This window comes from Cervus canadensis, chromosome 30 (genome assembly GCF_019320065.1).
Source record: "Cervus canadensis isolate Bull #8, Minnesota chromosome 30, ASM1932006v1, whole genome shotgun sequence".
NCBI classification, from domain to species: domain Eukaryota; kingdom Metazoa; phylum Chordata; class Mammalia; order Artiodactyla; family Cervidae; genus Cervus; species Cervus canadensis.
Genome location: NC_057415.1, coordinates 33,560,442 through 33,574,215, shown reverse-complemented (window position 1 = coordinate 33,574,215; position 13,774 = coordinate 33,560,442). Strand labels below are relative to the sequence as shown.

The 13,774-nt window shown below is 39.9% G+C and overlaps 1 protein-coding gene across 3 annotated transcripts in view; it reads left to right on the top strand.

The window, feature by feature from the left end:
- The window catches only part of SUSD1 (sushi domain containing 1), a 130,461-nt gene that overhangs the window by 82,969 nt on the left and 33,718 nt on the right, over positions 1-13,774 (top strand). For all 3 annotated transcript variants that reach the window (XM_043453660.1, XM_043453659.1, XM_043453661.1), the window contains exon 11: positions 12,753-12,844. In XM_043453660.1, the coding sequence (XP_043309595.1) occupies positions 12,753-12,844 (92 nt within the window). The remainder of the gene's footprint in view (positions 1-12,752; positions 12,845-13,774) is intronic.

Here is a 13,774-nt window from a genome sequence, read left to right as displayed (position 1 = left end):
TTGGATGAAGCACAAGCTAGAATCAAGATTACTGGGAGAAATATGAATAACCTCAGATATGCAGATGACACCACCCTTATGACAGAAAGTGAAGAAGAACTAAAAAGCCTCTTCATGAAAGTAAAAGAGGAGAGTGAAAAAGTTGGCTTGAAACTCAACATTCAGAAAACGAAGATCATGGCATCTGGTTCCCTCACTTCATGGCAAATAGATGGGGAAACAATGGAAACAGTGACAGACTATTTTTCTGGGCTCCAAAATCACTGCAGATGGTGACTGCAGCCATGAAATTAAAAGACACTTGCTCCTTGGAAGAAAAGACCAACCTAGACAGCATATTAAAAAGCAGAGACATTACTTTGCCGACAAAGGCCTGTTTAGTTAAAGCTATGGTTTTTCCAGTAGTCATGTATGGATGTGAGAGTTGGACTATAAAGAAAGCTGAGCACCAAAAAATTGATGCTTTTGAACTGTGGTGTTGGAGAAGACCCTTGGACTTCAAGGAGATCCAACCAGTCCATCCTAAAGGAAATCAGTCTTGAATATTCATTGGAAGAACTGATACTGGAGCTGAAACTTCAATACTTTGGCCACCTGATGGGAAGAACTGATTCATCGGAAAAGACCTTGATGCTGGGAAGGATTGAGGGTGGGAGGAGAAGGGGACGACAGAGGATGAGATGGTTGAATGGCATCACTGACTCGATGGACATGAGTTTGAGCAAGCTCCAGGAGTTGGTGATGGACAGGGAAGCTTGGTGTGCTACATGCAGTCCATGGGGTAACAATTGCAGTGGGACATGACTGAGCGACTGAACTGAACCAAATATGATTTCAAATTTTCTTCTCCTCCTTCACTTTATTCCATTTTCTCCCTGAATTGTCCCATTTGCAAGATCAAATCCTCTTCTGTAAACTGATTTCATTCCTTTTTCAGAGCTTGAGCAAATCTCATCTTTAGAAAGAAAGGGTTCTAGCCAATACCTTTTATGACTTTTTCTCAGCAGTTGAGTTTGTAATAATCGCACTGGATTTTATCCCCTTTTCAACTAAGAAGAATCCGTGCTCTCGAATCCCCAGGCTGTTGTTGTTCAGTTGCTAAGTCGTGTCCGACTCCTTGTGACCGCATGGACTGCAGGGGTCCAATGCAGTCCTCCAGGCTGCATGTCTGGAGGCCTCCCTGTCCCTTACTGTTTCCCAGAGTTTGCCAAAATTCATGTCCATTGAATTGGTGATGCCATCCAACCATCTCATCCTCTGTTGCCCTCTTCTTCTTCTGCCTTCAGTCTTTCCCAGCTCCGGGTCTTTCTCAGTGAGTTGGTTCTTTGCATCATGTGGCCAAAGCATTGGAGCTTCAGCTTCAGCATCAGTCCTTTCAACAAGTAGGATTGGAAGGACTGATACTTTAGGATTAACTGGTTTGGTCTTCTCAATCTGGGGCTCTGTAAAACAATCCAGAGCAATTTGAGAGCCTCTGGTGTTGGGGTGACTCCTGAGCCTATAGACAAACCAAGGGTTCAGTCTTTTATCAGATCTCTTCATTCTGAACAAGATAAAGAGAGACAGAATTTGGGGCAGCTAATCTCCTGTTGTCTGCTAATGTCTGGCTCCCCAGATGCTCTCTAAAATCCATCAGAATCTCCCACTAATGCTCTTTTTGTGTTTCACAAACTTCAGCTAGCACAAGAATCACCTGGGGAGCTTATTAAAGCATAGGTTCCTGAACTCCATCCTAGAGCTTCTGACTCAGCAGGCCTGGAGTGCGGACCTCAAAATTTCATTTCTAGTAAGTTTCCAGGCCTTGCTGATGCTGCCAGTCCAGATTTTAAGCAGCACTGCTCTAACCACACAAGCTACTTAGCCACTTCTGGGCAAATTAAAACCTTTACTTAGAAGAAAAGACATGATAAACAGAAAGACTTAAAAAAAAAAAAGTGGTAGCCAAAATAATTCAAAGGGCTCATGCCTAAGAAACTTGCACATTTTGTCTGATTGGTGAAGTTTTCCTGGTTATTGAATATCTATCCATACCTCATCTAATTTTTTTTTTTTTAACGTGGCTACACCAAGTCTTAGTTGTGGTGCATGGGCTCTAGTTCCCTGGTCAGGGATGGAACCCAGGCCCCCTGCACCGGGAGCACAGTCTTAACCACTGGACCACCAGGGAAGTCTCAGTGCTTGATCTGTTCTTGCAGTTCTAGGTATAGAGACCAAGAGCCTCCATCTTTCCCAGTGATGCTCTGCACCCTGGTGGTGGCTCTTGTCTTTATATAACCCCAGCGTATTCACATGTTGCAGGTGAAAGAGCGTGAATCCTACCTACCCCACTTCTGCAGACTGACACATGGGAAGTAAAGCATCGACTTTATTTGCCTGAGCAAGTTCCCAGGAATTACCCCAACACAGTTCTAGTGAGAGTGATACTGGAGAATGAAGCTTAGATATGTGTGGCCAAACGGGGTTTCCTACTGTCTTTCCCCTGGAAGTTTGGGTAGTTGGGTCTGCCCAGGGCACCTTGCCTGGCTCACCCACCCAGTCTCAGGCTGACGATCCGAGGAGAAGGAGTGGGCAGAGACCGGTTACTCACTTCTCGGAGACGAGATACACATGTCCCTTGCGCCTGAGCCTAGGCAGGTCCCAGACAGCAAGGATCTGCTTCTTTGGGCAGTCACCTATGACATATGAACTCCACCCACTAGGAAATGTGACTGAAGGAATAGGAGCCTTCCTCTCACCTGTCAGATTACATATTTACTGTTCATTCCTTGAGGATTAGTGAGTAGGGAGTGGAGAGAGGCCAAAATTGTTCTTTCTTTTGTAAAAATCAGGAGACAGGTAACTAGCAAGCTTTAAAACACATGGCCTCTGGAATGTTAGAGAGTTGATTGGGAAAGGTCCATTCTAGTTCTAGGAGTGTATGTTAGGAAAGTAACTCTAAGTTCCTCCAAATTCATATATTTCAACATCCAAATTTCTTGATTGATTTCTTTACCATTGTTATTTCATTTATCTATTCAATTCTGTGTTCTCATTGATATATACAACTTATTCATAGAGTAAAAGTTTATTATTGGTGTCAACTTATTTGTGTCAAATACTTCTCCTGTTTTATCATTTTTTAAAATTTTGTTTATGATGTCTTTGATGTATAAAGGTTTGAGGTTTCTATGCAGTCCAATCTATTGATCTTTCCTTTGTGATGTATTGCATTAATGTTAAATATAGATTTTTTTTCAAACAAAAGTTTTTATTTATAGCCCATCTTTTTTTTCTAGGACTGTAAGTGACCTGTATCATGGGGACAGTATTAGTTGCTCAGTTGTGTCCGACTCTTTGTGACCCCATGGACTGTAGCCCACCAGGCTCCTCAGTCGGTGGGATTAACCTGGTGAGAATACTGGAGTGGGTTGCCATTTTCTCCTCCAGCAGATCTTCCCGACCCAGGGATAGTACCTGGGTCTCCCACATTGCAGGCAGATTCTTTACCATCTGAGCCACAGGAAAGCTAAGTGACCTGCATGGGTATATAAAATAAGGATGTAACCTGAAGAAGAATGTAAAGCAAAGTCAGAGACCTAAAAAAGATGTCAGAAGAAGGCTAAGAATGATTCATATCCTTGTAATCTATTTACTTTTTCATCAGTGGCTCGCACATTTAGGTTTAAGTTTTCAACCCCTTCCAGTCAGAAAGGGAGCCATCACATGACTTATTACAACAAGGTTACAACAAATGGTGTTTTTGGAAAGAAGTAAAGTTATTTTCAACATATAGAAATTTCTGGGGGGTTTCATAAGTAATCCAGTGTTTGAGCAGCATTTTATGAGGATTTTATGATGCTGTTTCTTATATTGGCCCTCAACATGGCTCACTGTATTTTAGAAAAGCGCAATTCATTGTGGAGTGGGCAAGGAAAGGTGCCTTAGAAATGCCTGTGGTCTGCTGATCTGACTTGATTCAAGGGTATGATTAGATTATTTGGAGGAATGAACTGGAGTCCATGTTTTTCAGGAAATGTTTCCTAAATATTGCTGCTTAATAAATGATGGGGCCCATGTGTTCAGATGATTCTGTCTCATCCATCCCTAGGAAACAGTTGATCTGTGTTGCCAGTTGAATTACAAGGATCTGTGCCCAAAAAGAAGGCTGCCTGCCTCCGTTATGGGGCTAAGCCGAGTCTAGGGAGCTAAGCTAAGGGAAATGTACAGATCTGCCCTCCATGGTTGAATCTCAGTTCCTGTCCTTACAATGTGATCACATACTTTTAGCCTGAAAATCTCATGGTGGTTGTAACTAGATACCAAATTTGTCTTAGGAAAAATTTCAACAAAATAATGAACTCTCAACTTTGAACAACCGTTATATCCTTCTAAGACAAACTGTGAAATGTACATCAAGGACAACTAAAATGATACCCTATTTATAGAGTTATAGAAGGGCTATAAAAATAGTAACTGTGCTTTCCAGATAGTTGATTTCTAGCCATTATTTACCTCGAAAAACCAACTGTCTATTTAGGCTGCTCCTAATTAGAGGTTTTAAAACCGTATCATTTATGACTAAGAGAATGCTGGTTTCTCTGTTCTCTTTAGAAGAGGATTGCTTGCATTTAGTTACTTCTAAAATAGTGTTGGTAAATTTAAAAAAGTATCTAAAGAAGAAGAACATGCCACTTTTCCTCTATTCCCTGGTAGAATGCCTGACTGATGAAGTGGCTTACGATAGCAGGTTTTCTAACTGCATGCATTATTTGGGATCTCCTGGGACCTTATAAAACTTCCCTTGTAACTGATTGCTGTTCACAGAATTGAAGTCCAAACAAAAAATAGTAAAGACCGCAAATAATTTAACATGGTTTCTGATATTTTTCCACAGAATGATAAATATTGTAATAACATTTCTGGGTGGAAAAGGTATGTCTGAAGTCAGCCTGCGTCTCTTATAAGCCGTAAGCCTGAGAAACTCATACTTGCCATTGGCCAAGCTAAAAATCAGCATATATTTTGCATGGAATAGCCAGTCTTCTGTAATATGCCAAAAATGGAGAGAGAAAATGATTGTTCTTTATAAGATAATGATATTGTAGATCCAGCTAGGTAGAACCATACTCAGAGGATAAATAAAGGTGAATAAGTTCTTTGGAATTGGAACTCATCACTAAATGGATTTTAAATGGCTCTAGATGCAATAGGTTCATCTCATTCTTTAGGGCCACCATATTCTAATCATATGTACAGACAAAGAGGTTCCAAGGCTCTCTCCTTGGCTGAAATCAGACAAAAGACCACTTACTTCTTAGTTTACCCTATCCATTAATACAATACAAAGGAAACCTAATTACTAGATGTTCTTTTTTCTTTTCATTTCCTTGTGACTTTTTAATTTGATATAATTTCAAATTTCTCTCTCGTGTTCTCTCTTTTGCTCCCCTTTTCCTGAAATAAATCCCACTTGGTCATAGTATATTATTTTTTTATATGGCATTATATTCTGTTTCTTACTTTTCTTTGAGTATTTTTGCACCAATATTCATAAGTGATGCCAATTTATAGTTTTCTCTCTTCTTCTGCACTATCCCCATCAGGTTTAGACATTAGTATTTTCCTTGTTTCATAAAAATAATTTGGAAAGTTTCCTTCATCATCACAATTTATGAAGCATTTGGATTACCTGTTCTCGGATGGTTTGGTAGAATTCCTTTGGGTAACAGTCTAGGCCTAGGGATTTTCTGTGTTAGTTCCTTGATAACGTTCTCAATATTTTTTTATGGAAATTGGTCTGTTTCAGCTTTGGTAAACTGTATTAGGAATTACCCATTTTATCTGTTTTCAAAATTTATTTGCATAGTGGTCTGCAAAATTAATTTTTGGAATTTTCTTTTATTTCAAAGATTATTTCTCTTTTTTTACTTGATTTTTTCCTTCCTATTTTCTAGCTGATTAGTTAGCAGTTGTCTATTTCAATAAGTATTTTCAAAAAGTCAAGATTCTTTTTTTTATTAATTAGATCTGCTATTTGTGTCCACAATTAGGTCTACTCCACATCAGGGATTAGCAAAGTGTGGACCATGGGTCAAATCTGGCTGTCATCTGATTTCATAATAAAGTTTTATTGGAACACCGTCAAGTTGTTTATTTACATATTGTCTGTGGTTGCTTTTGTGCTACAAAGCAAGGATTGAGTAGTTTTAACAGAACCGTCTGATCTAGAAAACCTAAAATATTTACTATTGGACCCTCTATAGAAACATTTTGTGACTATTGCTCTACATCATTAATTTCTGCTCTTGTATTTCCTGTATCCTTTCTTATGCTTCCTTTTGCTTTATAAAAGTGGTTGTAGTTTATCTGTATTCTTCTATTTTGGGTTCTCTTTTGACTTATAGGGGCTTCCCTTGTGACTCAGCTGGTAAAGAATCCGCCTTCAATGCAGGAGACCTGGGTTCGATCCCTGGGTTGGGAGGATCCCCTGGAGAAGGGAACGGTTACCCACTCTGGTGTACTGGCCTGGAGAATTGTGTGGACTGTATGGTCCATGGGGTTGCAAAGAGTCGGACTTGCCTGAGCAACTTTCACTTTGGCCTGATCGGATCTTACCTTTTCCCTGCACTTCTTTTTCCTGTCACCACATAGTTTCCAAAGGATACCTATTCCTTCCTTTTTATTCTCTTCTTTCCCAGAAGCAACACCTTTCTCATTGTTCAGTTGCCACGTTGTGTCTGACTCCTTGCAACCCCATGAACTGCAGCACACCGTTTCCCTGTCCCTCACTATCTCCCAGACTTTGCTCAGGTTCATATCCGCTGAGTCGATGATGCCATCCAACCATCTCATCCTCCGTTGCTCCCTTCTCCTCCTGCCCTCAATCTTTCCCATCATCAGGGTCTTTCCCAATGAGTCGGCTCTTTGCATCACGTGGCCAAATTATTGGAGCTTCAGCTTCAGTCCTTCCAGTGAATATTCAGGGTTGATTTCCTTTAGGATGGACTGGTTTGACCTGAAGTCTCATAGATTTTTTCATTGTTTGCTTGTAGTTAATACTCTGATATCCCAGGTCTCTTTTTCAGTATTTTCACCCTTAAGGTGGAATTTCTCTTTCTGGGAGTGACTCTGACTCATGATTGGGTCCTTTGCTTCCCTCTTCTCTTTCACAGGTCTCTTCTAGAGCCCCCTCCCTCTCTAGAATGATGTGTGGGCAATTGAGAGATAGCTTTGCTGGGATTTGCTATTCATTTTTTCATAAAAGGTGATTTAAAGTTTGCAGTTTTGTCTTCCAGTTGTGATGACAGCATTGGTTTTATGTTGATTTGTCCGCTTTTCCAGTTGATCTGAAGTATATTTTGGAGAATGTATGGAGAGATTTGAATTTAAGGGGCCACCGTTATCAGTGAAGTAACTGGAACGCTAATCTTAATGGACTCTTTTTTTGAAAATTTATTTCTGGCCGTGCTGGGTCTTTGCTGCTGCACAGGCTTTTCCCTGGTTGCGGCGGGCGGGGGCTTCTCTTCCTTGCAGGGCGCGGGCCTCTGGTTGCGGAGGCTTCTCTTGTTGTGGAGCATGGGCTCTAGAGTTTGTGGGCTTCAGAGCACAGGCTTGGTAGTTCTGGTACCCGGGCTCAGTCGCTCTGTGGCAAGTGGGATATTCCCGGATCAGGGATCCAGCCAGTGTCTCCTGCATCGGCCCGTAGATTCTTCCCCACTGAGCCACCAGGGAAGCCCTGTAATAAACTCTTAAGTGCGAACTTTCTGCCTCCAAATCTCTGCTCTCCTGCCATTTCTTCTGCCTGGAACCCTCACCCTCTTCTTCAGTTCCTATATTCCCTTCTTTCATGATCCCCTCAACTGAAAGTACATGTTCTTCTTTCTGAATTCCCATACTCTTTTCTAGGAGGAAATATTGGGAGGAGTTTGGCACAGTTACTCTGGAGTCAGGTTATCTAAATTCAGATCTCAGATCTGCTGTTTACAATCTCTGTGCCTTTAAGCAAGTTATGTAACATCATGTGGCTAAACTGCCTTAAGTATAAAAATGGGAATAACGTTATGGATTTGTTGTGAGACTAAATGGGTTAATGCCCATGGAAAACCGCATAATATGTGATACACAATAAACATCTAAGTAATAAGTTAACAAGTTAATAAGTTAACATTTATCAAATGTTAACTGTGACTTAAATTTATCTTATGACATTTATTATATACTCCTTTATATTTTTGTTATTTTAATATAGTGTGTAACTTCTAGATTAAATACATATTAAGGGCAGGAGCCATGTCTTATTCATAGTACCTGTATTCCATTTGGTTAATATATCAGGTAGGGGCTTCCCTGGTAGCTCAGCTGGTGAAGAATCCACTTGCAATGCAGGAGACCTGGGTTCCATCCCTGAGTTGGGAAGATTCCCTGGAGGAGGGCATGGCAACCCACTCCAGTATTTGTCAGGAGAATTCCGTGGACAGAGGAGCCTGGCAGGCTACAGTGCATGGGATCGCAAAGAGTCAGATATGATTGAGCAACTTTCACACTCCCAGTAAATCAGGTGCTTAGATTTCCTCTTATTGCTGATTGCTTACATTTTAACAGTAGGGAATGCCACGCTCGCCACTGTCCTGGACACTAGGTGTACAAAGATGAATGAGACATAGTGTTTCATAATACACAAATGCATAATTATACATACATAGTAATATAATGCGTAAAGTGTAGTTTGAAGTTGCAGGGGACCCTGGGAGCCCTGAGAAAGTAATGACTGATTTTACCCAGAGTTGCTTCTCTGCATTAACAAAGCTGAAGCATAATTTCTAAGAATCTCATGAACTAAGAGCCAGAATTTTTCTTCTCTGCGTCATTCTTGCAGATCTGGTTTTTCAGCTTTAGGCTTCTAGCTTAGATTGGCCCTGTGGATGGGGAAAGGAGAGAGAGAAGGCAGAGTGACCACTGAAAATGAAGCAGAGAATGACAATTTGAATGAGAGTCAGGGCATGTATAATATTTAATATAGCAAAGGATCAGAGAGTGGGGTAGGAAAGGATTCAGAATGAGCTGTCTTCTACTGGGGATCCTTTTCCACTCCAAGGGAGCTCAGCAGGGATTCAGCCTACCTTTAGTTCAAACTGTGAGCTCCTTGGATGGAAAGAAGGGAATCTGGAGAGAGTCACTCTCTGACCAACATGGACCTAAATTTAACCAGTGAGATGTTTCCTGTGAACAGAAGGAATTGCGGACCCACCATTACTATAACATTACAGTTATTTGTGGCATGCAGGATCTAGTTCCCTTCCCAGGGATTCAACCTAGGCCCCCTGCCTTGGAAGCGCAGTCTTAGCCACTGGACTACCATGGAAGTCCCAAGATTATATTTTAAGATTTATTTTTTCACTTGTGTATTTTCTGCCTTTCTCACTAGAATGAATTCCATTAGGTGCAGGGACTTCATTTTCTCACCACTTTATCCTGCTCCAAAGCATGCCTGGCACATTGTGAAAATTTTCTAAATATTTACTGAATGAATGAGTAAACTTATTCCAAGAAGGACCATTGGAATCACCTTTGGAAGTACATTCCACTTGTAGATTACTTGGTGGAGAATCGGTATCTGCACTTTCCTATCTTCCCATTCAAGGATGTGGCATTTTTCTCTTTATTGTTTTCTTTCATGTCCTTCAGAGAAAAAAAATCTTCATGTTGTTGCCAAAATCTTGACTCCCTGTGCAACTGATGCCAAATAGAAATAATGGAGACAGAGTTTGGAGAAAATAAAAAAGTAGATTTATTCTTTGCCAGGAAAAGGGGTAACACAGTAGGCTAGTGCTTCAAGAGCTGTGTCCTGCTGTCTGGGAGATAGGGAAAATTTTATATCCTAATGAATGTTTTGCTTTTTTTTTGGTAAAATTTCAAAATGGCTACAGCAACCAGGTCTGGTGTCTCTGAAGTTATTGACCTGTGACCTTTTTGAAATGTAGAATGCTACAAGAGAATAATGCCAGGTGCAGAGTATAGTTTATAAGGAGTCAGAGTAATTAGTTTTGTTTAGCTTTGTAAAGGACAAATCTAACTACAAGTGTTTGTAGAACAGCTAAAAAATAATCAAGATTGCTTACCTCTTTTAGGCTTGTTTATGCTGTTTCCCCAGCTTGTTCATTGTTTCCTTATTTTCCTTGTTCATCAGAAAAGTCTCATGTCTTTTTAAGAAAAGTATTATTTTGATTTTTCCTGTCACAGTGCAAGTCTTGGACATTTCTAGTTAGATTTATTTCTAGGTATTTGAAGTTTGTTCATGGTTTCTTCTCTTGTGAATAGAGATCTTTTAATTTCTCTGTTTAATTTGTGGTTTTAGTTTACTTGTGTCAGCAGGCCTATGTTCATCCTGGGGGCTCGAAGGGAGAATTCATTTCCCTGCCCTTTCTGGTTTTTAGAGCCTGCCTATATTCCTTGGCTTGTGGCCTCATCCTCAATCTTTAAAGCCCCTCAGTTTAACCTTAAATTTCTCTCTGGCCCTGATCTTGTATCCTTCTTTTAAGAACTGTTGTCACGGCATTGAGTCTATCTGGATAATCCAGGATGATCTTCCACACTGTAACTACATTTGCAAAGTCTTTATGCCATTAAGGTAACATGATACAGACTCTAGAACTAGGATGTGGACATCTTTGGAGGGACCATCATTCAGCCCACCATACTTGTTCTTGCAGATATGTAGAAAACAGATATGTTAGTTTTTCTATGTTCTTACCTTTGGGTGCTCTTTGCCAAATTCCTATTATTTGTTTTTCTATTGTTTTCAAACAGTTGTATATTTGTTTTTTAGTTGATTCTTTTCAATTCACTAGCAGTGGCATAATTTGATCCCTTTTTTTCTGGCATCTATAGCTCTTCTTTTCATTGCCTAGGCTTGCATTGTCTAGAATCTCCTGAGTATAGAGGAGCCTGGCAAGGCTGCAAAAGAGTCGGACATGACTCAGGGGCTAAACAACAAGAAACAGGGCTAAATAGCAGCTGTCAGGCCATGCATCCTTGGATTGTTCTTAACTTTACTAGAAATTGCTTCATTGTTTTACCAGTAAGTATGGTGGTTTCTAATAAACACTCTTTTAAATCAGTGAGTTTCTATCAAATTAAATCCTAGTTTATGAAGATTTCTAGAAAGGAATGTACATTAAATGTATTAACCATTATGATTATGAAAGTGACCATATGGTTTTTCTCTTTTAATAGATTAATATCTTTCCCAATAATGATCATCTCTGTATTCCTGGAGTAAATCTCCCTTGTTTCTAGTATATTATTCTTTGAATGTATTGCTGACTTCTATTTATTATTATTTTATTTTGTATATTTGTATTTATTTATAAGTGAGTTTGGCATAGCGTGTTTAGTTAGTGGTTGTGCCATCTTGTACAGCTTGGGCATTGTCGATTATCCGTCATACTGAATGAATTGGAAACTTGCTACCTTTTTGTATGATCTGGAACTGTTTAAATACTATTAAAGTTATATATGTTTTGAAAATTTAAGAAGTGTGAGCTTCCTTGAACCACTACTATTTATCTCTAACACCATCTTCCATACCTAATAGCGAGATTGCCTTATCCTGAATCACCTATACTTTCTTCCCTACTCTGTCTTACAACATTTGAAGTAAAGCTTGTGACCTGTGGAACAGGTTTTCTTTGGGCAAAGCCGCCCAATCCATAAAAAGGGGTCACGTCCATTGGCTTGGCTTCTTTCAAAGGAACCTGTTGGTCAAGGGGCTTACACAATAGGGTTGACTGTCTTGAGATTTTCTTTTTTTTCAGGTGCTTTGGGAGTTGTCTTTATTACTTATTAATCATCACAGTATTCCTGTAAGACTTCTTAGCAAGTCTGATATATCATTTTCAGTTTAGGGACAGGGATCATCTTTGAAGGAAGTAACCTCTGATACCAGAGATTTGAATAACTGGTCTTTATTTGGGGCTTCCCTGGTGACTCAGGTCGTAGAGTCTGCCTGCACTGCAGGAGACCCAGGTCTGATCCCTGGGTCGGGAAGATCCCCTGGAGAAGGGAATGGTTACCCACTCTAGTATTCTTGCCTGGCGAATCCCATGAACAGAGGAGCCTGGTGGGCTACAGTCCATGGAATCACAGAGAACTGGACATGACTGATCAATTAACCCTTTCACAGTCTTTATTTTAAAAGCTTGAAGAATGTGCTTCTGTATTACACGGTATCAGATCTGAACTATCTTTTGGATTGATTACTGTGACATTGAGCAGAGACCAACAAATGGTTCTTTGGTAATAAAAGATGAGGAAGCCCAAACCAAGAGAGACCATTCCCCACTTTCCATCATGAAAAGCCTGACTGTTTGAGGTGGCCTTTTTTATTTCCTCAGGGAGAAGTTCTCAATTCTCTGCTGAAACGTTGTTCTCAGCTCAGAATTTCAAACTGGTGCTTTTTTGTCTAAATGAGGTTTGTCCAAGGCAAGGACAATGAGTTTTAGCGTAGGAAACCAAAGAAATTTGCAGTGAATAAACTTAAATAATTTTTAAGAAGGCTCTTCTGATTGGGTATCTTTTGATTGTGAATCTTTCATCAGGACTGAGTTTACAGGAATATAAAAGTGGAGTTTCTTGGACTGCTACCACTAATTTCTAAATTGAAATACTGCAGAAGTCATCCTCTTGTAAATGCTTATCTTTGGAAGATTGTTCAGTTAGAAAGTAGTATTTTGGTATAAGGTGTAAGTTGATTTCTCATTCTTTTCCTCTTGCAGTAAAACAAACCATCAGTAACATTTCAATATTTAATGAAACCTGCTTGAGATGGAGAAGTATGAAGACAGCTGATATAGAGGAGATGTATTTAGTAAGTTACTGAAACTTACTCTTTTTTTTAGGTGTTTGTCTTATGTGGGAGGTTCAAAAAATATCAACCAACCAACCAAACAAACAAACTACTTAGATAGTTTCCATAATCAATGAAAGATTTAGAGTGACAATTGCAATAAGAAGCAAGGAATCCACATGAGCCAGGAATCCCACTGCTGAGCAAATACCCAGAGAAAAGCATAATTCGAAAAGATACATGCACCTTAATGTTCATTGTAGCACTATTTACAGTAGCCAGGGCATGAAAGCAACCTAAATGTCCATCAACAGAGGAATAGATAAAGATGTGGTAGAAATATACAATGGACTATTACTCAGCCATTAAAGAAACAAACTAATGCTATTTGCATCAACATGGATGGATCCAAAGATTGTCATACTGAGTGAATAAGTCAGACAGAGAAAGACAGAAATCATATGATATCATTTATGTGTGGAATCTAAAAAAAAAAGATACTAATGCTTATTTGCAGGTACTAATGCCTATCAGACATAGAGAACAGACTTGTGGATATAGCAGGGGAAGGAGAGGATGGACTGAATTGAGAGGGTAGCGTTGAAATATATACATTAGCATATATAAAACAGATAGCTAGTGGGAAGTTGCCCTATAATAAAGAAGGCTCAGCCCAGTGCTCTGTGACAACCTAGATGGGCAGGATGGTGTGGAGTGGTGGGAGAGAGCTTCAAGAGGGAGGGGACACGTGTATACTTACGGCTGATTCGCGTTGTTGTATGGCAGAAACCAACACGACGTTGTAAAGCAATGATCCTCCAGTTTGAAAAAAGTGTATACACGAACTAGGGGTTGGGGATAAGAGGGAGGGATAAATCGGGAGACTGGGACTGACATGCGTGTGTGCACGCTAGTTGGCTCAGTCATGTCTGACTCTGTGGGACCCTATGG